Source organism: Acinonyx jubatus, chromosome E1, assembly GCF_027475565.1.
Source record: "Acinonyx jubatus isolate Ajub_Pintada_27869175 chromosome E1, VMU_Ajub_asm_v1.0, whole genome shotgun sequence".
NCBI lineage: Eukaryota > Metazoa > Chordata > Mammalia > Carnivora > Felidae > Acinonyx > Acinonyx jubatus.
The window spans coordinates 2,051,643-2,074,590 of NC_069397.1; the positions used below are offsets into that span (position 1 = coordinate 2,051,643).

Genomic DNA, 22,948 nt, shown 5'->3' on the forward strand with positions numbered 1-22,948 from the left:
CAAGGGGAGGCAGCGAATTGGCAGAGGGGAGGGGACGGTCCTACGCTGAAAATTCAGGTGTTTCCAAAGTTAGTGACACCTCCTAGGTCTCAGGAGAAATGTGCTTGGGACACTCGCCCTGCAGCTGGAGCCCCCCACCCCACCATGTCCCTGCCTTTCGTGTGGGTGGAGACGGATTTCACAAGGGACCCCAATGGGTCGTCTTTCCGTGCCTCTGCCTCTGGCATCTATCGTAAGCTTCTTCCTTCCCACCTCTCCCTTCCAACTCCACCTGGGAAGTCCTCCTTTCCGTCTACCCTCCATCCCTCTGGCTGCGGTCGCCTAAGCCTCTCCCTCTTCCGTCCCAGCCGGTCCCGTCACCCCTCCCACACTCTAGGTGGGACAGGCGGGACCAGGCGTTTGGGGGAGGCGGGGACGTTCGGAGACCGCCCTAGGTCAACCAGAATACAGAGGCCGAGGGCGCGCCGGAACTACAGCTCCCGGCATGCCCCGAGGCCGGAAGCCCCGCCCGCCCACCTCGCGGTGCATTGTGGAGCAAGAGTCAAGACTAGGTGGGGGCGCCCAGACTCGGGCAGACGGGACCGCGGCGCTGGTTCCGCGCTCGAGGCGGCGGCGGCTCGAGCAGTTCGAAGATGCAGGCGGTACGGACGGCCCCGATCGTGGGGCAGCAGCTGCGGAGGTTGGGGGTCGGAAGGTGTGTGTTGGACAGAAGGGATGGAACGGGGGTGGCCTTGGACCTGGGGACCGGGCCGGGACTGAAACCCCCGCTCCCCCACAGCTCGTGGCCCCGTGCGCTCCTGGGGCAGACCCCGCTCGGCCTGGCCCGGCGACCCTATGCCAGTGGGGCGACTCAGGTGAGTGACGGCGGCCTGGGGCGCGGCGTGTGGGAGTGAGGGTCCGCCCCGGCGTCCCCTTCCCCGCCGCCGGCAGGGGTCTCCCTCTCTACCCTGGTCACCTGCCGCCGAAAGTAGGGGAAAGGTCAGGCCAGGGTGCCCTGGTGATGGAATTGGGGGAAAGGTCGCCGCACCCGCCCGACGCCGCCACCCAGCTGTCCCCCTGGACTCTCCTTGGCATCTCGGAAGCCCCTTCCCGGCCTCGCTAACTAAACGTCTCCCCAGGCGGTTCTGGAGAAGTCAGATCCCCTTTCCCCTGAGGCTTCGACCCAGGAGAAGCAGGCCAAGGCGGTAGGTGGCCCCCAGGCCGGGAGTTGCTAAGCCAGGGGCTCACCCACCGCGGACAGCTCCCTGAAACCCCCTTCTCCCTGCGCAGGAATCGAAGTCCTTTGCAGCCGGGATGTTCCGGGGCCAGCTCACCACCAACCAGGTGTTCCCTTACCCGTCTGGTAAGGGGTAGTCACAGCTGGGTGGGGCAAGGCAGCTTCCCTTGACCGCCTGGGCGGCCTGACCAGCCTGTCCTTCCCCACCCCCACAGTGCTCAACGAGGAGCAGATACAGTTTCTCAAAGAGCTGGTGGGGCCTGTGTCCCGTTTCTTTGAGGTGAGGAGTGACTGGGGCGGGGGAATTGATAGCTTGGTTCCTGATGGGGTGGCAGAGGTGCTCAGCAGTTTAAAAGGAGCTTGGTGGCGTCTGGTGACTCAGTCAATTGGGCCTCCAGCTCTTGGTCTCAGCTCTGGTCGTGATGTCTCAGTTCGTGGGTCCTGGCCCTGCCTCAGGCTCTGAGCTACCGGGTAGACCCTGCTTGGGATTCTCTTTCCCGGTCTCTGTCCCTCCTTCCACTTGCTCTCTCTCAACATAAATAAACTTAAGAAAAATTTGGAAAAGAAAAAAAAAGGAGCGTGGATGCATCCTGTGCCCGCCCTCCCCAGGAGGTCAACGATCCTGCCAAGAACGACATGATGGAGAAGGTGGAGGAGACCACTATGCAGGGTCTCAAGGAGCTGGGGGCCTTTGGTCTGCAAGTGCCCAGCGAACTGGGCGGCGTGGGCCTCTGTAACACCCAGGTGAGGGGGGTCCCCTCGGTCACTCCCAGCATCCCAGTCTACCCCAGCTTTGCCGTGATTAAGTTCCTTGCTCACCTGACCCAAGGCTCAGGTCCACCAAATACCTGCCCGTGTTGACCCTCCCAGGATGCACATACCTGTCCCAAACAAATCACCAAACTGGACACAGTCCCTTAGGGCTGTGGACTTCTCCCAGGCTCACAAGTCCTAATGGCAGAGACTGACAATAGGTTAGGAAGCCTCTCTCCCAAGAGCTGGGGAGACACCCGTGTCCCTCTCTATCACGGTGACATTTTGGCTCTCTAGTCACAGTGTGGGCTGCCCAGGTCAGGCCCTGCCTGTGGCCCACACTTCCCTGCTACGGCCCCATGCAGCCAGTAATAGCCCCGGATGCCTGCTTTTCCCCGCAGTATGCCCGCTTAGTGGAGATCGTGGGCACTCATGACCTTGGCGTGGGCATCACCCTGGGGGCTCATCAGAGCATCGGATTCAAAGGCATCCTGCTCTTTGGCACAAAGGCTCAGAAAGAAAAGTACCTCCCCAAACTGGCATCTGGTGAGGCAGCCCCGAGAGACCCAGGGACTGGGGGCATCCTAGGCCAGTGGTACTAAGGTCACCACACAGCTGGGTGGGTCAGTTGGGCAAGATTCTGGGAAGGGATCCGTGTGCTGGTCGGGAAATGTGAAGAAGGTGAACGGGATGCCAGAGATGTTAAGGAGTTGCGTGTGTGTGTGTGTGTTGGGGAGGGAAAGGTGCAGTGAGGGGCCTCTGATGCCCATCAGGACCCCGTTTAAAGGCACTGTCTACCTCCAGGGGAGACCATAGCTGCTTTCTGTCTAACCGAGCCCTCCAGTGGGTCGGATGCAGCCTCCATCCGAAGTTCGGCTGTGCCCAGCCCCTGTGGAAAATATTACACCCTCAATGGAAGCAAGATTTGGATCAGGCAATCTTCCCGTTTCTTTCCTCCTGTCCACCTCCACCCAACTCCCGGCCCCCACTGTTCTGTCCTGTCCTCCGCACCCTGACTGGCCCTCCTTTGTCCACAGTAACGGGGGCCTGGCAGATATCTTCACGGTCTTTGCCAAGACACCAGTTACAGATGCAGCCACGGGGGCCGTGAAAGAGAAGATCACAGCTTTTGTGGTGGAAAGGAGCTTTGGAGGTGTTACCCAGTGAGTGGGTTTGGGGAGGAAGGAAAAGGTCAGGCCAGGTTTGGGGGCAGCACAGAGCAGACGGCATCACAGGTCACCCCGGGGACGTGTGCAAAACCCAAAGAGCTAGATGGCATGTTCTCTTTGGGACCAATCTGCACAGAACCAACATAAAGGTCCGGCTCCCGCAACCAGCGAGCCCAGCATCCGGTGGGCTACATAGCCAGGCATCCTTCCCCTCCGGGCAGGCAGGGACAGTTGCCCGCACCCTCCCACGCCCTTTCCTGGCCGATGTAATTCCTCCTTGGCTGGCAACAAATGCCCCCCCCCCCCCACCCCCGCGACCTGTTGAGCACGCCTCTGCTTCTCCACCCCACCCTGTCACAGCGGGCCCCCGGAGAAGAAGATGGGCATCAAGGCCTCAAACACGGCAGAGGTGTACTTTGATGGAGTACGGGTGCCGGCAGAAAACGTGCTGGGCGAGGTAGGGGGTGGCTTCAAGGTCGCCATGCACATTCTCAACAACGGAAGGTTCGGCATGGCCGCGGCCCTTGCAGGCACCATGAAGGGCATCATCGCTAAGGCGGTGAGTACCATGCCTGGACAGAAGTCACACGGTCCCCCTTCCCATGTGGCCCTGTCCCCTTGAGGGTATCCCGTCCCCCCAGAACCCCCTCCCATGCTGGCAGCTCCCAGGCCTGATCGCTCAGGTCTGTGTCCAGCCCAGGCCCTCTGCCGGGGGGGGGGCGGGGGGCACTGGGTTAACCACAGTGGGGCCCGTGTGCCTTCTTCCAGGTGGATCATGCTACGAATCGTACCCAATTTGGGGATAAAATTCACAACTTTGGGCTGATCCAGGAGAAGCTGGCCCGGATGGCTATACTGCACTACGTGACTGAGGTGAGAGTCTTCCCGCGCCGCGCTCCCCAGAGCCCCGGGGCCTTCTTCCCCGTCGTCGGTCGGACCACGACCCCCAGCAGCACCTGGGGCAGTGGGTCTCCAGCTTCACACCAATGCCCTAGGGGATGCGGGGAGGCGTAGTCAGCTCAGTCGCTGCACGAGGGGGAGAGCCGTGCCGTTCGGAGATGCTTCCAGAAGTAGCTGAAGTTTATTCCGCCTGCACCCCCGCCCCTACCTCTTCGCCCCCTTCAAAGAAGTCAGATGCCCAGAAGCCCCCAATGAACTGACTCGGGGGACCCAGTGTTTCACCGTGCCTGATGGGTGGAGCTAGAAGGTGAAGGCCAGGGCCACGAGGAGCTAGGGCAGACGCAGGTGGTCGGGTCGAGTCTGACGCGCTGCTTTTCCTTTCCGTGTCCCCACCCCGCAACCTCAGTCCATGGCTTACATGGTGAGTGCCAACATGGACCAGGGATCCACGGACTTCCAGATAGAAGCCGCCATCAGTAAGATCTTTGGCTCGGTGAGGTCCCAGGCCCACAGGGCGGGAGAACCCAGCGTGGGAGCTTGGCTCCAAGACCAGTCTTACAGGGCTCTCTGTTCCCAGGAGGCAGCCTGGAAGGTGACCGACGAGTGCATCCAGATCATGGGCGGCATGGGCTTCATGACGGTACAGGCTGGCTCTGTGCCCCGGTTGGCCACGGCTGGGACGGGGGGAGGGGCAGGTGGGTGCACCTCGGCAGGGGTGTACGTTCTGCCTTCCTGTGGCAGGAGCCTGGGGTGGAGCGCGTTCTCCGAGATCTTCGCATCTTCCGGATCTTCGAAGGGACGAACGACATTCTCCGACTGTTTGTGGCTCTGCAGGGCTGTATGGTAAGAGGGAACGGGGTGGGGGTGGAGGCGTGGGAGTAGGGAGAAGAGCATGTCCTGAGCACTAGGCCCTCTCCCCACACAGGACAAAGGAAAGGAACTCTCTGGACTCGGCAATGCTCTGAAGAATCCTTTTGGGAACGCCGGCCTTCTCTTAGGCGAGGCGGGCAAGCAGCTGAGGAGGTCAGCTCAGAGCCGGGGTGGGGCTGGTAGGGGCACGGGGCGGCCACTAACCCGTCACTCTCCCCGTCCTCTCAGGCGGGCAGGGCTGGGCAGTGGCCTGAGTCTCAGCGGCGTCATCCACCAGGAGCTGAGCCGCAGCGGGGAGCTGGTGAGTAGTCGGGCGGGCCTGAAGGAGGCGGCGGAGGGCCCGTGTGGCTGGGCTCCCTCCCCCAGCCCCTCTCCTCTCGGGGCAGGTGGTGCAGGCCTTGGAGCAGTTCGCTGCCGTGGTGGAGGCCAAGTTGATAAAACACAAGAAGGGGATTGTCAGTGAGTGAGATCTACCCCCCCCCACACTCCCCCCCCCCCCCTGCTCCCTCTCCCTCCGGCTGACACCTCCCCCCCGCCGTCCCACGTACCCGACAGATGAACAGTTTGTGCTGCAGCGTCTGGCAGACAGTGCCATTGACCTCTACACCATGGTGGTAGTGCTGTCCAGGTGAGGGGGTGGCGTGGGAGGCCTGAGCCGCAGGGGTCCCGGGTCGGGGCTCCCAGCCCAGCTGTGTGGTCTCTTCTTGCCGTGCACCAGGGCCTCGAGATCCCTGAGCGAGGGCCACCCTACAGCCCAGCACGAGAAGATGCTCTGCGACAGCTGGTGTATCGAGGTGAGGCTCGGGGTTACCGAGGGCGCGCGGGGGGCTGGAGGCGCAGGCCTGGATCTCTCCTGCCCTCTCCCCTGCCCTCTCCCCAGGCGGCCGCGCGGGTCCGGGAGACCATGACCGCTCTGCAGTCTGACCCGCAGCAACAGGAGCTCTTCCGGAACTTCAAAAGCATCTCCACGGCCTTGGTGGAGCGAGGCGGTGTGGTCACCAGCAACCCCCTCGGCTTCTGAGGACTCCCCGCCACCTGCCCGCCGGCCCCCCCGTGCCTTCTCCCAAGCCAAAGCCCAGCCCCCTCATTCTGCCTTAAGGAGGGCCTGGCCCCCGGGCGGCGGCTGCTCTCGGAGGCCCACTGCCTGCCTCACAAGTAAAGGTTCTCACCAGCCGTGCCTCGCTGCTGCCTCGGTTCTCTCCCTCACTGCCTGCCTCCCTCCCAAAGAAAGGAGCCAGAGGCGTGCGCAGTTGGCCTCTATTGCTTTATTTGGTGTCTTACACAGGTGACTAAATAAATAGAGTAACAAAAGCAGCTACACGGGCCCCCGAGACCGAACACCCCACCTTCCTTTGCTGTCTAGGGTGCCCAGCCCTTCCTCCTCCCAGGGTACCGCTGACCACCGCTACCCTGCACAGGACAGAGTTGGACGGACAGAGGAGGAGGTCACATTTCAGGGTTGGGAAGGGCCCAGGAGATAGAGGTTCTTCGTATAAAAAGAGAAACATCTACTAAAAAAATAGTCCGAAAAATGTACGAAAGTCTACTTCAACCCCCCCCCCCAAAAGGCGTACAAAAACAGTAAAGCTAAAAATAACCCAAGGTCCCTTGCGCACCCCCGGAGGGAAAGGGGAGGAACCAGGCACTGCTGGTGAGAGTCCTAGGGGCGGCCGCCTCCCAGCAGCCCACAGGCCGGGCTGAGCTGGGCCAGAGGAGTGCCAGGCACGTGATGGACGAGACCCCCGGCACAGGACAGAAGCACCAAGCGCTGACTGGACAGGCCCGCCACGTGCTCTACATGACATCCACAAAGAACTCACTGGGGTTGCCCATGGCCATGTGGAAGCTCTGGCGGCTGGCGGTCAGCTCCGGGGGCACAGAGCCCAGGTCTCTGACCGGAGGGGCCCCCGGGGGCTGCACTGCTGGAGGCACGGGGGGCGGGGGCGGGGGCACCATGACCACCATCATGGGATTGTAGGGGAGGGCCATGCCAGGGGGTGGTCCGTACGGATGCAGCCCGGGGTGGGCTCGGAGATTGGGCGCGCCCCCCGAAGAGCCTCTGGAAGGGGGTGGGCCCCCATCACCAGCCCCACCAGGGTCCCCCCCCCGCCGAAGGCTGCCCCCCCGGGTGGAGGGCTCAGACTCACTGCCGCTGCCGGACTTGGACTCGGGGGCCCGTTCCTCAGGCCTCCCCGTACGCCCCGCCCCCCCATCGCTCCGTGTTGACCCACTGCTCCGGCTCCCTGTGGGGTGGAGGAGAGGAGGCGAACTGAGCCCTAGCCCAGCAGCCCCGGGTCACCCCCCGCTCTGCCCCTGCACCAGCCTCTCCTGCCTGCATCCTCTCCACCCCCCCCCCCCCCCACCTCTGGTGTCTAGCCGCGACTTACCCTCGCTGTGCTGGCTGCTGGCACTGCCCCCGCCGTAGGTGTAGGATGAGAGCTCATGGTAGGGTGGCGGCTGGGGGCTGTATGGGTGCGGGGCCGGGTACTGGTAGGAGAAGGTGGGCAGGAGGGGCCACGGGGTCGCCCCAGGCAGCGGGGCCAAGGTGTCCTGGTCCGAAGCCCCGCTGGAACCGTCATCGTTCAGGGACAGGTTGACCAGGTCTGGAGAGCGAGAGGGAGACCGGGAGTCACTGCTTCCAGTGGCCAGGACGCAAAGATGGTGAACGGAGGGAAACCGGGCACTGCTTCCCCAGAACCATCCACGAGGGGGGGCGGAGATGAGGGCCTCTGACAGGAAACACCCACCCCTCTGCCGCGGTCAGGGCAGAGCTCACCCAGGGCCCCGAGTCCCACACTCTCCTGAGACTCAGGAGACTCCGCTCCCCCCCAGCACACAGCCCTGCGCGTGGCGCACAGCTTGACAGGACGCAAGTGGGTGTTGGCCAGGGCGGAGCCTGACGCAGGACACACACTGCTCAAGTGACCACGGGCACCCTGGCGGGCTGTGGGCCGGAGACAGGAAGGGGCGGGGATGGGGGCGGGATGGGGGCGGGGGGGGGGGGCACTTACAGCTCTCACAGCCGCCACTGAGGTCCCCGAACACGTAATAGCACTGCTCAGAGAAGGTGATTTTGTTCACCGTGTGTCGGATGAGGCCAGCCTTGAGCAGCCCGCTGGCGTATTTGCGGGCCTCCCGGCGCTCAGGAAAGCCTTCCACGTGATGGTAAAGCCAGTCAACTACGTCCGAGCCTGGGGGCGCACGGAGCAGAAAAAGTGCTCAGGTTTTCCTTCCCGACTGCTGCCTCACCCCAGCCTGGGCCCTTCCCAGCCTGGGCCTCCTGCCCCGCCCCGCCCCCCCCCCCGCCCCCCCCCGGCACCACCTGCCCAGAGACCAGAGCTACCCAGGAAGGCGTTAGGGATGGTGATCTTGAGCCACATGCGGTCCCGAACTTCCAGTCCAGATTCGGGAGCTGCCATGGCCTTGGTCACAGACGCCATGTCTGTGTGGATGGAGAGACCCCGCCCCTCACAACCTGTCAGAGAAAGGAGGCGGCAGGGTAGGGCCCCAGCACCACAGAGAGGCCTCCCAGGGAGGGGAAAGAGGCGGGGCTGGGGGCTCACCGTCAGGCAGAGAGGACCCCGATGTCATGGTGCTCATGGACGAGGAACCCGGATAGGCTGGGAAGGTGCCCGTCAGCGCGGCGGAGTGGGACACCCAGGCAGCGGGGTCAATGGGCTGGATGGGCTCGTCTGGGACAGAGGAGGCCCCCGAGACGGATGCTTCCCCAGCCCTCCCCGACTCAGACTCCCACCCCGCCTCCCTCCCGACCCTCCCCCACCGCCTCCCGCCACGTGGAGGCCCAACCCCGATCCCTGCTCTCTTGCCCAGGCAGCCACAGACCCTCCCTGGCGCCACTCACTCCGAGGAAGGGTGAAGTAGGCCTGGGGAGAGGGATCCCAGCACTTGGCCACCGTCAGCACGATGGGGCTGTGGGAGGGGAGAAGCGGTCAGGCGGGGGTGGCTGGCGAGGGCTCGGGAGTGTGCAGGCCTGGAACCAACGGGCTGAGGGACAGGACGGAGAAGACACCAGAGACAGAGGGACCCACCAACACAGACCAGTCTAGAAATGCCGCTGAGCGTAAGTCCCAGAACCAGAGAGCTAACCGATGCGGTTCACGAACCCGCATACATGCGTGCGCACGCACACGAGGTGGGGGGACCGAATGGAGCAGTGACAGCAAGGCAGGAGAACAATGCCCTCCGGGGAGACTGAGGACAGGGCGTCGGAGGCGCCGGCCACCTTCTAGGTCACGACCTGAGCCGGGCTCACACCGGCACCCCCACGCCACAGTTACTTGTCACGTCACACGGTCCCACCTCGTGCTCTCGGGACACGCGTGATGTCACGCCCCCGCTAACCGAGACGCCGCCACCACTAGGAGAGCAGACCCAGGCCGGGCCAGCGGCTCACCCCGGCTTGTGCACGATGTCCCGCAGCACCCGCACCGCGTCGTCATTGCTCATGTTCTCGAAGTTCACGTCGTTCACCTGGAAGCCAGGCCAGCGGGTCAGAGGCCGCCGGGGCCCCCAACCCTACCCCCCCGCCCCGGGGCCCAGGACCAGCGCACCTGCAGCAACATGTCGCCCGGCTCGATGCGCCCGTCGGCCGCCACGGCGCCCCCCTTCATGATGGAGCCGATGTAGATGCCGCCGTCGCCCCGCTCGTTGCTCTGGCCCACGATGGAGATGCCCAGGAAGTTGTACTTCTCTGCGGAGGGGGCGCGGGTGACCGGAGGCAGCCCGCCGCGCACCCCCTGGGCCCCCGCAGACCCGGCCCCCGCCCGGGCTCCCCCGTACCCATGTTGAGCGTGACCGTGATGATGTTGAGGGACATGGTGGAGTCGGTGACGCTGCTGAAGGACGAGGCCTGTCGGGGAAACGGGGAAGGAGCCGCACTGCCTCCGACGACCCAGGGACGGGCCCTGGGGTGCTCGCTTCCTGTGCCCTCGTACCCCCTGAACCAAGGCCCCCGACTTCTCCAAGGGCCAGCTGTCCCGTGAGAGCCCCCTCACCCTCTCCAGGCGGGGCGGCCGCTGCTTCCTCCGCCGCCGGTGGCGCTTCAGGAGGCGGGAGGCACTGCTCTGCTCCGTGGAGCTGCTGAACCTGTCAGGAGGCGGAGGCGGTCACGGGGGAAAGAGGAGGAAGGGAGGATGGGCAGAGGAGGGACAGAAGGAGGAGGAGGAGGAGGAGGAGGAGGAGGACAGGAGGACGGGCGGTGCCCTACCTGCTCATGGTGTCGTCGTCATCAGAGTCGCCCAGGCTGGTGCTCTCCAGCTCGCTGGTCATGAGCGTCGAGGAGCTCTCGTACCCGGCCAGGTGGCGCTCCAGCCTCGAGGGGCCGCCAGGCCTGTGGCCCCCCGCTGAGCATGAACAGGAACCTCAGGAAGCTGTCCCCCCTCCTCACGCCCACCACCGCCCTCCCTGGGCTCCCGGAGGACCCGGCCTCGGGCCCGCCCCCCCTCACCGCCATGCTCACTGCTGTCTCTCCTGCGAGGCCGTTCCCGCCGCAGAGACACCACCGACTCCGTTTCTGTCTCGGGCTCCAGGTTTTCCCGGCTGCTGGACACGTTAGGGCTGGACGGGCAGAGACGGTTCGCAGCCCGCATCAGTGGGCTGGGGCTCCACATCCTCGACTCCCTCCCCTGGACTCAAGGATCCCCAATCTCACTGGAAGGATGGAGGTCTGGAGTCGCCAATGCCACTGGTCCTCTCCGGCGGCAAAGGGGGTAACGGTGGCGGCGGTGGCGCCAGCTCGGTCCGAGGCTCGTGGGCTGGGGGAGCCACCTCGGGTTGGGGGTTATCCGATGACACCAGCTGAAAAGTACAAAGACAGAAACTGGCTCGACCAGGAAGTGAGGCGTCCCAGGACGGGGAGAGGGGCAGGGGGTGGGTCTGAGCGAGGACGGGACTTGGGATGAGCACAGAGAGAGCAGGAGCTGGCAGTACGGGCCCCAGAGAAGGCTGATGGGCCGCGGCTGGCTCTCCAAGCCGCCGAGGAAGCAAAGAGCCAAGGCCTCCAACGAGTGGGCCGGGGGCACTGAGGCTCAGAGCGCCTGGCGGCGTGAGAGGGACGGCCGCTCACCCAGGACACCACCCTTCCGTTGAAGCAGGGGAGGCGGGCGCTGTCATCTGAAATCTCCTCCTTCACCACCCTGCCGAGAGAGGGCACAAAGGCCGGTGAGACTGGCCTCACCACACCCCCAACACACCCCCAATTCAAACCTCCTGACCTGCATCCATGGAGCTCGGGGGTGCCGACTTTCTCCAGCCCTGACCCAGTCCTCTTCCCTGACACTGAAACCCTTCGCTTGCACACCTACGGGGTCTCCCCATTCGCTCCCTTTCCTTCCTTCTCTCCCCAACTCATCCTCCGGGCTCAATGCAGCTCCAAAGATTTCCTGGGGTCCGCTTCCAACTTCTCACTCGGATCTCAGAGACCGTCCTGTCCCCTTGGGTGACCCTACAGGTAGGTCTGTCTCACCTTAGGAGCCTTGCCGGCACCTCCCCCAACCCCCACCCCACTCCTCACACCCTGTCCCCAAAACCTTTGGCCCCGAAGCCTCTAGTCTCGCGTTTTCCTTGCTTTTCTCTCTCTCTCTCCCTCCCAGAGAGCTCTCCAAATGGGCTACTTTTCCCCACGTGAAAACACCCGCTAGACCAAAAATGGTACCTCCTCACTAGGCGGGGCCCTCCCAGGGACAGACAAACCCCAGCCATGACCCGCCCCCCCCCCCCCCCCCCCGTGCTTCCCACAGGTCTCTGCACCAAGCAACCTGTCTTGCCTGACAGACCCCAAAGCCCAGCGTCAGGATGGACACGACTCGCTCCTTCTTCTCACCCACCACGTGAAATCACGGCCGCCTGTTCTGTTCGGCACCCTGTCCTGGCCACACAGCGACAGACCGGATACTTGTTAAGCATCAACAAACGTTGGTCGAATAAATACACGAACTACGAGAATCTCTGCCCTCAACGGGTTCTCTCTCTCACACGCACACATTCTCACCTCCAAATTCGAACAGCCTGTCTCATTAACCCTCTGGCTTAACGTGGTCCTAGAAGCCTGGATATGTGACATCTTAATCCCATTTGTTACCAATGGGACAACTCAGCCCAATCACTGTCAATCAATCTCGATACAACACAGGATGTTTTATAACATAATTCCGTCTCTGCGTAACCTAGTCTGGCAAATCACTCCGTCTTATGTCACACCATAACCTCACTTATGGACAGGTCAGACCCGACGTTATTAACGACGGTACCCACTTACTGAAAAGCTGCTGTGCGCCACGCACCTATGTGAGATTTTCTATACTAACTACGTCAACATACTGCTAACAAACAGTAGAACCTTGATTTAAATCCCAGCCAAGCCCCAGGGGGCGCCTGGGTGGCTCGGTTGGTTGAGCATCCAACTTCGGCTCAGGTCATGATCTCACGGTTCCTGGGTTCGAGCTCCACATCGGGCTCGCTGCTGTCAGTGCAGAGCCTGCTTCAGATCCTCTGCTCCCCCCATCTCTTTCCCCCTCCCCCTCTTTCTCTTTCCGTCTCTCTCTCTCAAAATCAACCAATCAATCAGTCAACCCCAGGTAACTCCCAAGATAATACCGCCTTCCCAACATCCAACAAACAGTCTTTCTCGGTAGAAGCCAGTCTGTTCAGCTATCCATAGAAGCCAGACTGCCCCAGTCTAAACCAGCCTGCCTTCAAGAGCTGAAGGTGGAGGGCTCCCCGTCTCAAGAGCTATAAACCCAAAAGGGCTCACTGTGTATTAAAAATCCTAGTCGAGTCCAGAATGACCCAAATTACTCCAGAATAGCCCAATATATTTTAGAAACAGCTGACAACGTCCTCACATGCAGCTGTCTGTACCAATATAGAGCGGATTACCTCTATACAGTTGTCCGTACTGGCATAGACCCCCCAAAGCCCTGCTCGTCTGTCCCTGAACTGAGGCTCAATAAAAACCAAACCCCAGCAAAAACTACCATCAACCAATACAACCCAGTCTCTACTGGGTTGTAGAGACCAGGGTGGCCCAAGTTTTTCCCAGTCTCATCCACCCCATGGCAGCCTAGAACATCCCAATACAGCATTCTTTGCATTAGTACATACCAAAACGTCCCCAAACAATCCTGTCTGCTCTAATGCAGTCCAGGATGTCCCAAATTGCCCCAACACAAATCAATCTATACCCGAAGATTCCACGACATCCCTCATAGCCTGTGTGCTATAGGACTGCTCGGAATACAGGACGGGTGAATTCAGCACCTCCCCAAATAAAGCACTGTGTCCCACTCTATTCCAGGATAGCCTAATCTCCCCTAATCTGGTTTAGCACAGCCCAGTCTGTCGTCCGACAGCGCCGAGCGCCCCAATCTGTCCAAGCATAACCTGGCCCGTCCTGGGATAGGCAATCTAACCCCAGCATAACACAATCTGCTCCACTAGAACCCAGAAAACCCAGTACGGCCCAAAGCAGACCTGTGCCCCTCGATATTGCCCAATCCACGCCAGCACGGCCCCCCATCGGCTGCAATCTAGGCCTCGCGCTCACCCGAAATCCTGATCCATTGACTTGAAAAAGTACTTAGCGCCCGCGGGCCGCTGCAGGACGCTCTTGAAATCGCCCAGGGTGATGCGCTCCGCGGGGACGGGAATCTTCACCAGGTACGGGGTCTCTTCTTCATCCAGGTGGTAAATCACCTTCGTCTCCCCGACACCACCGCCCCCCGCGCCGCTGCCCGCCATGGTCTCGCCCGCGCGCTCCCGGGCTCCGCCGCCCACCCAAAGGGGCGAAGCGCCCCCGCCGCGCCTGCGCACACCCGCCACCCGACGCGCGAGGCGACCAGGACCGGCCCGGCGCCGGAGAGGGGCAGCGGGGCGGAGGGCGGGGGGCAGCGGGGTGGCGGCCGAGGGAAGGGGGGACGGGCCGTAGGGCTCGACCCGAGGCCGTAGACGCCGCAGCCGCCGCCTCCTCCGCCGCCGCCGCCGCCGCCGCCGCGCGCCACCGCCGCCGACGTCGCGGGCGCCCTTCAGCACCCCGCCCACCTCTCCCCATGTCACGTGGTCCGCGTCGGCCCGCCCTCCGCCACGTGATCCCCTCCCGGTCACGTGACCTCCCGGCTCCTCCCAGGGCCCCTGACACGTGATCGTTGCTTTCAGCAACGGTCTCCCAACCCTCAACGGCCCCGCCCCCGAATGTGTCCCCACCCGCGTCCACCCGGCCTCTGCCCCCCCCCCCGCCCTCCCCCCAGCACCCACCCTGCTCTGCTCCGCTCAGGCGGGGTGCTCAGAGCAAGTCTGATCCCCTGGAGCGTGCGTGTCGGGGGAGCGGATGGGGGGGGGGGGGTGTGGGGGTCCCGGGCTGGGGGGAGGGGGGAAGGCGCGCCGCCAGGTCGTGGAGGTGGGTTTCGGCCCCACTCCCAGCCAGTCTTCGGTCAGCTTTTCCCAAGCCTCCCTCCCAAGCAGGACAGTCAGTGAGGGCTATAAACACAAAAGAGCCCACTCCGCTTTATTTACAACACGCAGGCTGTCTGTACAAACAGCTGGCCGACGGTATTAAAAACAAAAGAGGTGAGTGAGTCCCGTCACCTGTTTTCCTTCCTCCCCTCGGCCAGGCTCTGGTTGGCCCTCCACCTCCGAGCTGCCCTGCCCGAAAGGGGAAGGCCGAAATTAAAACTACAACCGGTGTAGAATAAATGGGGAGTGAGAGAAAAGACGAGGAAGGGGAGGGGGGTGCTGTATTTACACTCGAGTTTTACAGACAACTGTCCCATTCCACCCCAATTCCAACGCTGGCCCACAAGGTGAGGGGTGGCAGGTCTAAGGGGCAGAAATGAAGTGGCGAGGGACCCAGGCGGCCTCCTACCCCCAACCGTAATGGGTCCACGTTCAAGTCCACAAGGTGGGAAGGAAAGGTAAGGTTGGAGCCGAGACACTCATTTCCAAACCAGCCTCCCTCGGGTATTCCTGCCTTTGAAGTGGGACAATATCCAAGCTCCAGGGGACATACTGAGGACCCCGAGGCTCAGTTCCCAAGTCCTGTTGTCATTTGGAAGTCCCAGCCTAGAGATGGCGATGTCACGGCTCTCCCGATTTGGGAGGCCCCCCTAACCGCCGGGCCTCTGGCCGCAGTTCCTTGCATTTCTGGCAGTAAAAGAAGTCGGGGACGTTGGTCTTCTTAATCTTCGCACAGGACAGGTGGATCCATGTCCCACACAGGCTGCACTCGATCATGGGCCGCCCTGCAAAGGGCTTTCGGCAGTAACACGTGATCAGGTCCCATGAGTCATCACCTGGGGAAAGAAGGTTTGTTTGGTGCTCTGCCCGAGCTCTTGGGTCCCCAGCAGCCCCGAGCCCGTCCTCCTAGCTAACCCGGGCCAGCCCCAAACCTCGCACCTGATTCCACCATGATGTCCTCGTCCATGACGCGCATCTCGCCTTCGCTGGAGCTGGCGTCTCCGTCTTGGCTGGTTTCCGTGCTCCCCACGTCCTTGCTTTCGCTGTCAGTGGGAGGGGCTCCTTCGGGGTGCACCGTGGCAGGAGGCCTAGGAGCCTCTGGGGGTGTTGGCAGCACGGGGGCGGGGGCTTCACCCCCCACCATTGCCGCCATCTCTTCTTCCTCCTCCTCTTCCTCTTCTTCCTCCTCCTCTTCAGAGTCTGTGTCGCTGGGGGGTGCCCGGGGAGGCCCAGGAGGTGGGAGTCTATCCCCCCGCTCTGCCTTTTTCAACTTCCGTTTCTTGCTCTTCTTAATTCGAGACCTCTTTTCCCCATCCCCGGGAGCCGGCCGAGGCCTCCGGAGCACCCCAAAGCCAGCCCCCCCTCCCGGCCCCAACTTTCGGTTCTTTCGGTCCTTCTTTCGAGGAGGTTGGGAGAGGTCCCCCTGGGAAAGGGGTACCGGGGTGAGAGCAGCAGGGGGCCGGGAGGCATGTGTCAGGGATGTGGGGGACAGTGGAGACGCCATTTTGGGCCCATCTAGATCAAAGAGCGAGTCCTTGAGCTTCATCTTCTCAAGCAGGGTCGCGCTGTCAGGGGCCTGCAGACGAGAAAAAGTGGACCTTGGGGGTCCTGGTTGAGTGGGGCCTGCTTGAGCCGCCCTTCTCTTGGATGACTTTGCTTTCTTAACAAAGGTCTGGATGGTTCGGAGATCTGAGGGGGCCGAGTCCCAGCCATCACTGTCTGCCGCACTCTCACCTCGCAAAGGAGAGCTGGAGCCTGAGGCTGGCCAATCACTTTCCTTAAATGGGGGAAAGAGACCAGGGTCAGCAGGGGCCCAGGGGCACCTCAGCCCCTGTACAAACCCAGCCTAAAAACCAGGGACAAGATCTACCCCGAGATACCCTGGCCCAAACCACTAAAACAAAAAACAAAATCACTGTACTCAGAAACTTTGTCCCCTCCCCAATTCCCCTCAGCATCTCCCCTTGAACACCTGCACGTCCCCTCTGCAGTCCCCACAGCCTTGCGGCATTGTCACCCGCAGACCAGAGCGCGATTTCTTTTACCTGTTTCCGTATAGCCACGTTTGTTGCCATTTTCGGCTTCCTAATACTTATCCAGCAGCGCCCTCCCATTAATACCCCAAGACCGACCATTCACTGCTGCTCGGCCCCGCCGAGTCTCTGAATCACCCAGCTGCCCCCAGGTACTGGTTTTCCCACGTTTCCCATTTCCCTGGTCTTCTGTGTCCCATCATCGGGTAGAGGTTTCCCTTACACAGTGACACAGACTGCCCTCTCCAGTCCTAGGACACCCACCCTCAGGCTACTGGCCCTCCAGTCCCTACCTCTTTGCTAGAGGGAATGTAACCGGCATAGGCCAACACGAAACTGCAGAATTTGTTGAAGTCCTCAATTGTTCTCCGACGTTTCTCTGGTGGCTGAAAGGAAACATGTATCACAAGGAATTTAAGAGGGGCATTCCCAAAGGCAGAAACCCCGGAGCAAGGGATCTACAAGAGGCAGGAGGAAGGGGAAGAGGGAGAAGTGGGGGGGGGGGGGGGGGGGGGGAGAGAGAGAGAGAGAGGAGGGGGAGGGCCCCCCGGCAGCAAAAGGAAGAGAAACCTCACCTGAGTTTCTGGCTTAAGGGTCGGAGGTGGATCTGTGGAAGCAATAAAAGCTGAGTCAAGGCACTAGCGAAGAGTCCGCATGAAACCCCACCTCTAAATCTCGGAGGATCCAGGCAGACCCCCTCTTCTCTCCGGTCTCCCCCGGCCAGGCCGGCAGGTCCCCAGCTGTGCTGGACCCGCCCCTGCTCCCCCTTCCGCCCTGCGAGGGGCGGAGCCAGGGCGCGGCGCCCTCTCAGGCCTCGCTATAGCGCTCCCCTTCCCCCCACCGGAGGCCTGGCGCCCCGCCCCCCCAACTCACGGTTTCTCTAGACTCCAGTCTACTCGATCACTCGGCGCCCCACCCCGCCATACCGCTCCCCGGACCGAGCCCGGGCGGCCGCCTGCCCCTGTCCTTCACACGCGCCCAGAGCCCCGAGTTCCTACCCGGTCGCGATCTGCCGCCCGGGGCCCTCCGCGACCGCACAAGCAACCCGCCCGCCCCCAGGGTCCAGGATGACCACGCCGAACCGCTCCCCGCCCTCCGGGCCCCTTCTACTCGAGCACGAGGCCCGGCGCGCCCCTCACCCCCACCCTAAACACACACAGGCTCACACATCCAACGCCACTTCGCGTCCGGGACAGACGAGCGAGCACTAACCCGGACGCGGCCCCACCTGCCCCCCCATACCGCGCTCCCCACAATTTCGCCGTCCCTCCGCCCCCATCCGGGGCTTTGGCCCCTCCCCGTCTCGAGCTCCTCGGGCTCCCCGCCGGGCCCCCGGGCCCAGTTCCGAGCCCTCCGGCCGCCGCCCCCCCTCCGCCCCCGTACTCACCGCCAAGTGACTAGGCTGCGGACCCCTAAACTCTAGCCCCCCCCCCCCGCCAGCTACTCTCCCTCTACAGCGACCCCCGCTGCTGCCGCCTGCCCCCCTCGCCCTCCGCAACTCCCGGGCTCTAGCCTTCGCCGACCAACAGCACCCCCCCCCCCCGCAACTCGCCGGTCTCAACCCCCCCACACACCCCGCCCCACCGCCCCTACAACTACCCGGCTCTCCTCGCTTCCCGGCGCTCTCTCCCCACAACTACCCGCCCTGTACAGGTCCCTCTACCGCAGACAATACCCAGACCCCCTCTTCTCCCCACAACTATCTGCCCACCCCTCCAACGATCCCCGGGCTCTCTCCGGCGGCAACTACCCGGAGCTCCGGCACCACCGCCACAAACTCCCCCACCTCGGCCAACTACCGGGCTCCTCACTCAGTCCCCTTCCACATCCTCCCTCCTCAACAACTCTCCGGCCCCCAGATTCCCCCAGCCTCCCGGCCTCAGGGCCCCAACGTGCTGGAGGCCCTCTCGGCCCCTAACCCCCGGAGCTCCGGGGTTCAAGCTCCCGCTCCCCACCCCCCACCCCTACACACACACATTCACGGTGTCTGATCTCCAGCTACCCCCAGCCCGAGCTCCCACTCCTCTTTCACCAAGGTCTCCCAACTCGCCGCTCTCCTACCTCCAGGGGCAGGCCCCCGACCCCCTCCCCGCGCTCCCCCGCCGGGCTCCGGGCTCGACCTCCAAGTTTGCCAATTGATTCCTCGCCCGCCCCCCACCGGCTCAGCGCTCCGTGCCGGTCGAGAGCTCACCTTCGGGACTGGGCTCCGCCATGGCTTCCAGCATCGCCCCCTCCCCTCCTCCCGGTCCGGCGCCCCCCTCCCCTGAGCCGGGGATCCCGGTGCCGCCTCCGGTGCTCGGTGCTCCTACTGCCTCGCTCCACAGAGGTGTCTGCCTCGGCCTGGTAATGACTCGAGTCCGCTAGCCGCTGCCGCCACCTCCCTCTACCCCTGCCTCCCGCACTCCCGGACCGGGCCCCCTCCCCCCGCGCCGCCGGCCGCCTGCTCCCTCCTCCTCCTCTCTCCTCCCTCCTCCCTCCCTCCTCCTCTCTCCCTCCTCCCTCCGCGGGCGCCGACGCGCAATGCATCAAGGGGCCTGTAGTCCGTCTAGGGGCAGCGGAAAGGGGACCCCATAGGCCTCTGGAACTTCAGTTCCCAGCAAGCCAAGGATGGGCGCAGGCGCATTAGTCCGCTCCCCTCCCCCGGGGAGTGGCGGGGAGATTGGGAGCAGAGGGTAGGGCGGAAGAGCGCGCGCAGGATCCTGGGAAATGTAGGCTGGGCGGGACTAAGAAAGAAGGAAAAGAAGGGATTAGAACTCTCGGCCACCATACTGCCTCTTTCTGCGGCTTCTTTCTCCCCCGTGGGACCGCCCCACTTCCGGCCAGAGGGAGAAAGGGTTGCTGGGGGATGAAGTCCTCCTGATGATAATGGCTCTCTCCTCCCCGTCTTCTGCCTCCCTTGAATTCCACACACCGGCATTAGTCTGGCCAAGCGAGATGCCAAGCGAGGACGGAGTCCATTCACCAGCTCCCACACTCGACCAGCTCTTCCCTAACCCAAAGGCCGTAACAAACTTGGGAGGTATTTATTTGAAGCAGGTACTTTCCGACTTTGTCCACCGGAACCCACGGTGTAAAAAACAAAAACGATTCTTTATATCAAGACCCAAAAGACAGGTATATAAAACAGAAGTTTCATGAAATGATACTCCGTATTCCTTTCATCACACCAAAAACACTGCCCCTTCCTCCCCGGCCCCCCCCCCCCCCAAGGAAAAAAACCAACATGAACAGAGGAAAACAAAATATATTACTGTCCCTCCAACCGCCACTTTGCCCACCTCCGGATAACTATCCCCACCTCGGGACAACTAAAAAGAAAAAGAAGGAGGGAAGCAACACAAAGCAAGATCCAGTTCGTCTCGGTGGTTTCCTCTTTATTGATGTGCCTCCTACCTTCCCCCCACAATTACAGTCCCTCCCCTCTACCCCCCAAAAAGAAGGTAGTGAAAGGAAGGGAATGTCGGGGTTCTGAGCCCCTTGGGCAGTTAGAAAGGGAACAGGAACCAAAACAATCCTAGACGTGACAGAGATTGACAATCGAGAAGTCTAAAGCACAGTGGGGAAGGCGGAAAGAGAAAGGGGGCAAAGGAGAGGTCCTAGAAGCCACCTCCCCCACGAGCCCTCCTGCCAAGAGGGGCTGGAGGAGAGCCTCGAACGCTAGGAAGTGCAGGTCCTGAAGGAGGGAGGTGGTGGTCGAGCCTGAAGGAGGACTCGGTCAAGGAGGGGGGCCACCTCTCTCTTTGTAGGCTGGGACCCCCCACCTCAGGGGCAGCAGCTTCACAGACCGTAGACGCTTTCATCACTGTAGGCGATGTATAGAAAGAAGTCTTCTTCGTGATGTTCCTGGGGCAGAAGCAGAGAACACCGGTACTCACGCGCCCGGGCTACAGTCACTTGAACCACCCGCTGCCCCCCTCCTTCTCCAAAGTCCCGTTCTCGAGGCAGACCCCCCCCCCCAAAACTAGCGTCCTCACTCACTCCCTCACTTCAGACCGTAGCAGCCAAGCAGCATCACCCCCAGCAGCAGTCCTGGGCACAAAGCTCTCCCTCTGACTGTTCTCTGCCTTGGGACGGGGAGGACGCTGGGGCAGGTGAAGGATCGGGACGGCGGTCCACCTCACCTTTCTCTCCCTTCTGGCCATTCCCATGGCCTCCTCCAAACCTCCAACCCAGGACCTTGCTGAAACTCTGAGGCCGAAGATAAAGTGGAGAGCGGAGCAAGGCAGCGGGTCCAGGAACTGCTGACTTAGCACTTTCTTCCCCCCAAGCTCTCCCCACACCGCTCCGAAGCCTCCCGGCTTCCCCAGGGACATACCTGGTACAGCTGACCCATTGTGGCACTGGTGGGTGGAATGACATTGTTGACAAAGAAAAACAAGGCATCCTCAGCTCGGAGATGAATTCGCTTCCGAATCAAGAAGTAGAACTGACCAACTGCCAAAGAGACAACGCAGGATGAAGCCAGAGATCACAAGTGCCCCCGAGAGAGAGAGCAGTTACAATGTGGAACCTTCTCCCACAAGGATGCCCGGCCACCCATAGGAAGCTAACCCGGGGCCTGGGTCAGGTCCCCACCTGTGAGATCAGAAGGCACCAGATATTTCTTCTTGTCCAGGTCTCCTATCCGAGCTTTGGGAGCCTTTTCTACAATCACCTGATGAAGGGTAGAAGAAAATTAGGAAATATTAGGTGTATGGTCCCAGAGTTACCCCTGCCAAGAACTCGAGTAACACAATTCCCAGCACCCAAATCTGTCCGACTCCGTTTTCTTTGTCTCTGAACACGCGGCGCAGCCTTGAGCAGAGATCCTGACCCCACTGTGCTGAACTCACCCAAACATTCAGGATCCCTCAGTAGGGCGTCATAATAAACAACTATCCTAACAGGGCACGGACGACTCGAGTGGGCCGCCTAGAGCTTCAGGCTCAGAAACCTGGCTAGCTCGGGGTAAAGACCATGAGCAGCTCAGGCTGTCAAACTCCCTGCAGCCTGGCACACCAATCCCCAGGTCTCCCTCTCCCATCCGTGTCCCCCCACCCCCAGCTCTCCCGCCACCCCGCTTTCAACCTCCGAGCCCGGGGACAGCAGGGTCGCGCCCGCCACAGCCGGCAGCCCAGTGCCCGCGCCGCCTGGCCAGACCCAAACCCAGGCTGTGGCGTCAGAGCCAGCGCCCCGCGCCCTCGGCCCTGACTACCGTCCTCACCGGAACCCGGTCCGGGTATTTCTTTCGGATCTTCTCGCCCTCAGAGCGGCGCTTCTCGAACGGATGCTCCTCTTTATACACGAACTTCATCCTCCCGGGAACCGGGCTGGACCGGGCTGGGCTGAGGGAACCCGGGGGGGGCCGGGACGGGGGGCGGCGGCGACGGCGGCGACGCGCGGGCGGATTCAGCGGAGCGATCCCGGGACTTGCGCCACTTCCCTATTCACCAACCCCACCCACGACGATCCGGGGCCGCCCCGCCTGCTACGTTACGCCACCAGCGCAGCGGCCATAACGCCGCCAGCGTAGCACCACCCCCTGACCGCCCCCCCTCACGCCGTCTGCGTAATCGCTTTGGAATCAACTTGTGGGCTACGCAGACGACGTAGCAAAGGTGGTTGGCTTGTGCTATGGTCGAAAATAACCGAAAACCCACATTCTGACCTTCCCCACGAGGCTGGGGATGAAAAGGGCTGCGAGTCCGTAACTGTAATTTGAGACTCGGTTCTCCGAAAGTTCTTTTCGGAAATAACGTAAAGAGGGGGAAAAAAAAAAAAAAGGCAGAGATAATTACAAGGATAGCTATTCACGAAACGCGTTGGTACGCCGACGGCGGCAGCTGACACCAAAACAAAGTAGTACCCAAGTCGGGGAGCTGGTCTCCGGAAATGAAGGGGGACAGAAACGAAACACACGTTCGGGGAAACGCACCGGACGCCTAGGTTCCAGGGAAGAGTGGACCAATAGGGACCTGAGAGGAGGTCCGAAAGGTAGGGACTACGTCATCGCGGAGGAACACACTCGGCGGTCGCGAGAGAAAATCATGTGATCTCAGAGAAGGGCGGAGCGTCACGTGGCGGCCGCGGGAAGTAGAGCCGGCCGCGGGGAGGTGGGGGGAGGGGCGCTGGGGGGCGGGGCCGGGGCGGCCGGAGCGGGGCCGGGCCTGGCGCTAGGCCCCCCGCCGTCGGGCGTGTCCGCGTCGGCCCCCGGCGAGGTCCCGCCTGTCTGGCTTCTGGTCCAGTATCTCCTGCCGCCACACTGCCGCGTCGTCCTAGCCCGCAGGCCAGGTTCCTTCAGGACACACGGCCGCCCTCCCGGTCCCCACCGGGACGCCCATCCCGTCTCCAAGACCCTTTCCGCCAGAGCACCTGATGTCGAGGCTCCCCACTCCTCCCCCAAAGCCAACAGCACCTCGCCCCGACAGGGGGGACGTGAACAAAGACGCCTCCCTTCATCTCCCAACCCCCAGAGAAGGACCTGGGGCAGCTTTGGTTTCAAAGTTATAATGCATGGTTTAAAAGAGAGAAAGGAGGAAAAAAAAAAAAAAAAAAAAAAA

At 62.3% G+C, this 22,948-nt stretch overlaps 5 protein-coding genes across 9 annotated transcripts in view; 2 read left to right on the top strand and 3 right to left on the bottom strand.

Moving 5' to 3' along the window:
* Positions 1 to 533: 533 nt before the first annotated feature.
* On the top strand, positions 534 to 6,222 carry ACADVL (acyl-CoA dehydrogenase very long chain). Of its 2 annotated transcripts, none has more exons than XM_027047496.2 (20): positions 534 to 694; positions 779 to 854; positions 1,119 to 1,184; positions 1,270 to 1,342; positions 1,432 to 1,496; positions 1,826 to 1,960; positions 2,371 to 2,515; positions 2,774 to 2,903; positions 3,007 to 3,132; positions 3,499 to 3,697; positions 3,907 to 4,011; positions 4,445 to 4,531; positions 4,616 to 4,678; positions 4,780 to 4,881; positions 4,964 to 5,061; positions 5,137 to 5,209; positions 5,295 to 5,367; positions 5,464 to 5,536; positions 5,627 to 5,702; positions 5,789 to 6,222. In XM_027047496.2, the coding sequence occupies exons 1-20, from the start codon at positions 633 to 635 to the stop codon at positions 5,927 to 5,929; spliced, it is 1,968 nt and encodes a 655-aa protein (XP_026903297.1). In that variant the 5' UTR covers positions 534 to 632; the 3' UTR covers positions 5,930 to 6,222. The 2 variants fall into 2 exon arrangements, with proteins under 2 accessions (XP_026903297.1, XP_053067422.1); XM_053211447.1 differs by having other exon boundaries at positions 555 to 641; positions 5,789 to 6,085.
* On the bottom strand, positions 6,156 to 13,920 carry DVL2 (dishevelled segment polarity protein 2). 2 transcript variants are annotated; one of them, XM_027047495.2, is made up of 15 exons: positions 13,472 to 13,920; positions 10,994 to 11,063; positions 10,580 to 10,725; positions 10,388 to 10,485; positions 10,136 to 10,271; positions 9,924 to 10,014; positions 9,709 to 9,778; positions 9,480 to 9,619; positions 9,323 to 9,399; positions 8,771 to 8,838; positions 8,472 to 8,600; positions 8,252 to 8,383; positions 7,920 to 8,099; positions 7,296 to 7,511; positions 6,156 to 7,151 (listed from the first exon to the last, which is right to left on the bottom strand). In XM_027047495.2, exons 1-15 carry the CDS (start codon positions 13,663 to 13,665, stop codon positions 6,703 to 6,705), a joined length of 2,196 nt encoding a protein of 731 aa, XP_026903296.1. In that variant the 5' UTR covers positions 13,666 to 13,920; the 3' UTR covers positions 6,156 to 6,702. The 2 variants fall into 2 exon arrangements, with proteins under 2 accessions (XP_026903296.1, XP_026903295.1); XM_027047494.2 differs by having other exon boundaries at positions 10,376 to 10,485.
* A 491-nt stretch (positions 13,921 to 14,411) lies between these two features.
* Positions 14,412 to 18,828, bottom strand: PHF23 (PHD finger protein 23). 3 transcript variants are annotated; one of them, XM_027047497.2, is made up of 5 exons: positions 18,601 to 18,828; positions 16,985 to 17,016; positions 16,703 to 16,795; positions 15,316 to 16,153; positions 14,412 to 15,212 (listed from the first exon to the last, which is right to left on the bottom strand). In XM_027047497.2, exons 1-5 carry the CDS (start codon positions 18,632 to 18,634, stop codon positions 14,998 to 15,000), a joined length of 1,212 nt encoding a protein of 403 aa, XP_026903298.1. In that variant the 5' UTR covers positions 18,635 to 18,828; the 3' UTR covers positions 14,412 to 14,997. The 3 variants fall into 3 exon arrangements, with proteins under 3 accessions (XP_026903298.1, XP_053068047.1, XP_053068048.1); XM_053212072.1 differs by lacking the exon at positions 18,601 to 18,828 and adding an exon at positions 17,622 to 17,671; XM_053212073.1 differs by lacking the exon at positions 18,601 to 18,828 and adding an exon at positions 17,576 to 17,598.
* A 942-nt stretch (positions 18,829 to 19,770) lies between these two features.
* GABARAP (GABA type A receptor-associated protein) lies at positions 19,771 to 21,854 on the bottom strand. The gene is made up of 4 exons (XM_015069467.3): positions 21,613 to 21,854; positions 20,985 to 21,063; positions 20,725 to 20,843; positions 19,771 to 20,252 (listed from the first exon to the last, which is right to left on the bottom strand). The coding sequence occupies exons 1-4, from the start codon at positions 21,700 to 21,702 to the stop codon at positions 20,187 to 20,189; spliced, it is 354 nt and encodes a 117-aa protein (XP_014924953.1). The 5' UTR covers positions 21,703 to 21,854; the 3' UTR covers positions 19,771 to 20,186.
* SLC2A4 (solute carrier family 2 member 4) overlaps positions 21,574 to 22,948 on the top strand; it is a 32,669-nt gene continuing 31,294 nt past the window's right edge. Inside the window, exon 1 of the mRNA XM_053212321.1 lies at positions 21,574 to 21,593. The gene's annotated coding sequence lies outside the window, so the exon portion shown is untranslated. The remainder of the gene's footprint in view (positions 21,594 to 22,948) is intronic.

Coding starts and splice junctions, on each gene's coding strand:
- ACADVL (XM_027047496.2), top strand. CDS start 633: ATGCAGGCGGTACGGACGGCCCCGATCGTGGGGCAGCAGCTGCGGAGG. Junction 1,961..2,370: donor TGGGCCTCTGTAACACCCAG/GTGAGGGGGGTC, acceptor TTTTCCCCGCAG/TATGCCCGCTTAGTGGAGAT. Junction 4,882..4,963: donor TGGCTCTGCAGGGCTGTATG/GTAAGAGGGAAC, acceptor CTCCCCACACAG/GACAAAGGAAAGGAACTCTC.
- DVL2 (XM_027047494.2), bottom strand. CDS start 13,665: ATGGCGGGCAGCGGCGCGGGGGGCGGTGGTGTCGGGGAGACGAAGGTG. Junction 10,486..10,579: donor TCCAGACCTCCATCCTTCCA/GTGAGATTGGGG, acceptor CTGCCCGTCCAG/CCCTAACGTGTCCAGCAGCC. Junction 8,100..8,251: donor CATCCCTAACGCCTTCCTGG/GTAGCTCTGGTC, acceptor GTGCGCCCCCAG/GCTCGGACGTAGTTGACTGG.
- PHF23 (XM_027047497.2), bottom strand. CDS start 18,634: ATGCTGGAAGCCATGGCGGAGCCCAGTCCCGAAG. Junction 16,796..16,984: donor CCCTTAAGCCAGAAACTCAG/GTGAGGTTTCTC, acceptor GTTTCCTTTCAG/CCACCAGAGAAACGTCGGAG. Junction 16,154..16,702: donor ACATTCCCTCTAGCAAAGAG/GTAGGGACTGGA, acceptor CCCCCATTTAAG/GAAAGTGATTGGCCAGCCTC.
- GABARAP (XM_015069467.3), bottom strand. CDS start 21,702: ATGAAGTTCGTGTATAAAGAGGAGCATCCGTTCGAGAAGCGCCGCTCT. Junction 21,064..21,612: donor AATACCCGGACCGGGTTCCG/GTGAGGACGGTA, acceptor ACCCTTCATCAG/GTGATTGTAGAAAAGGCTCC. Junction 20,253..20,724: donor CAATGGGTCAGCTGTACCAG/GTATGTCCCTGG, acceptor CTTCTGCCCCAG/GAACATCACGAAGAAGACTT.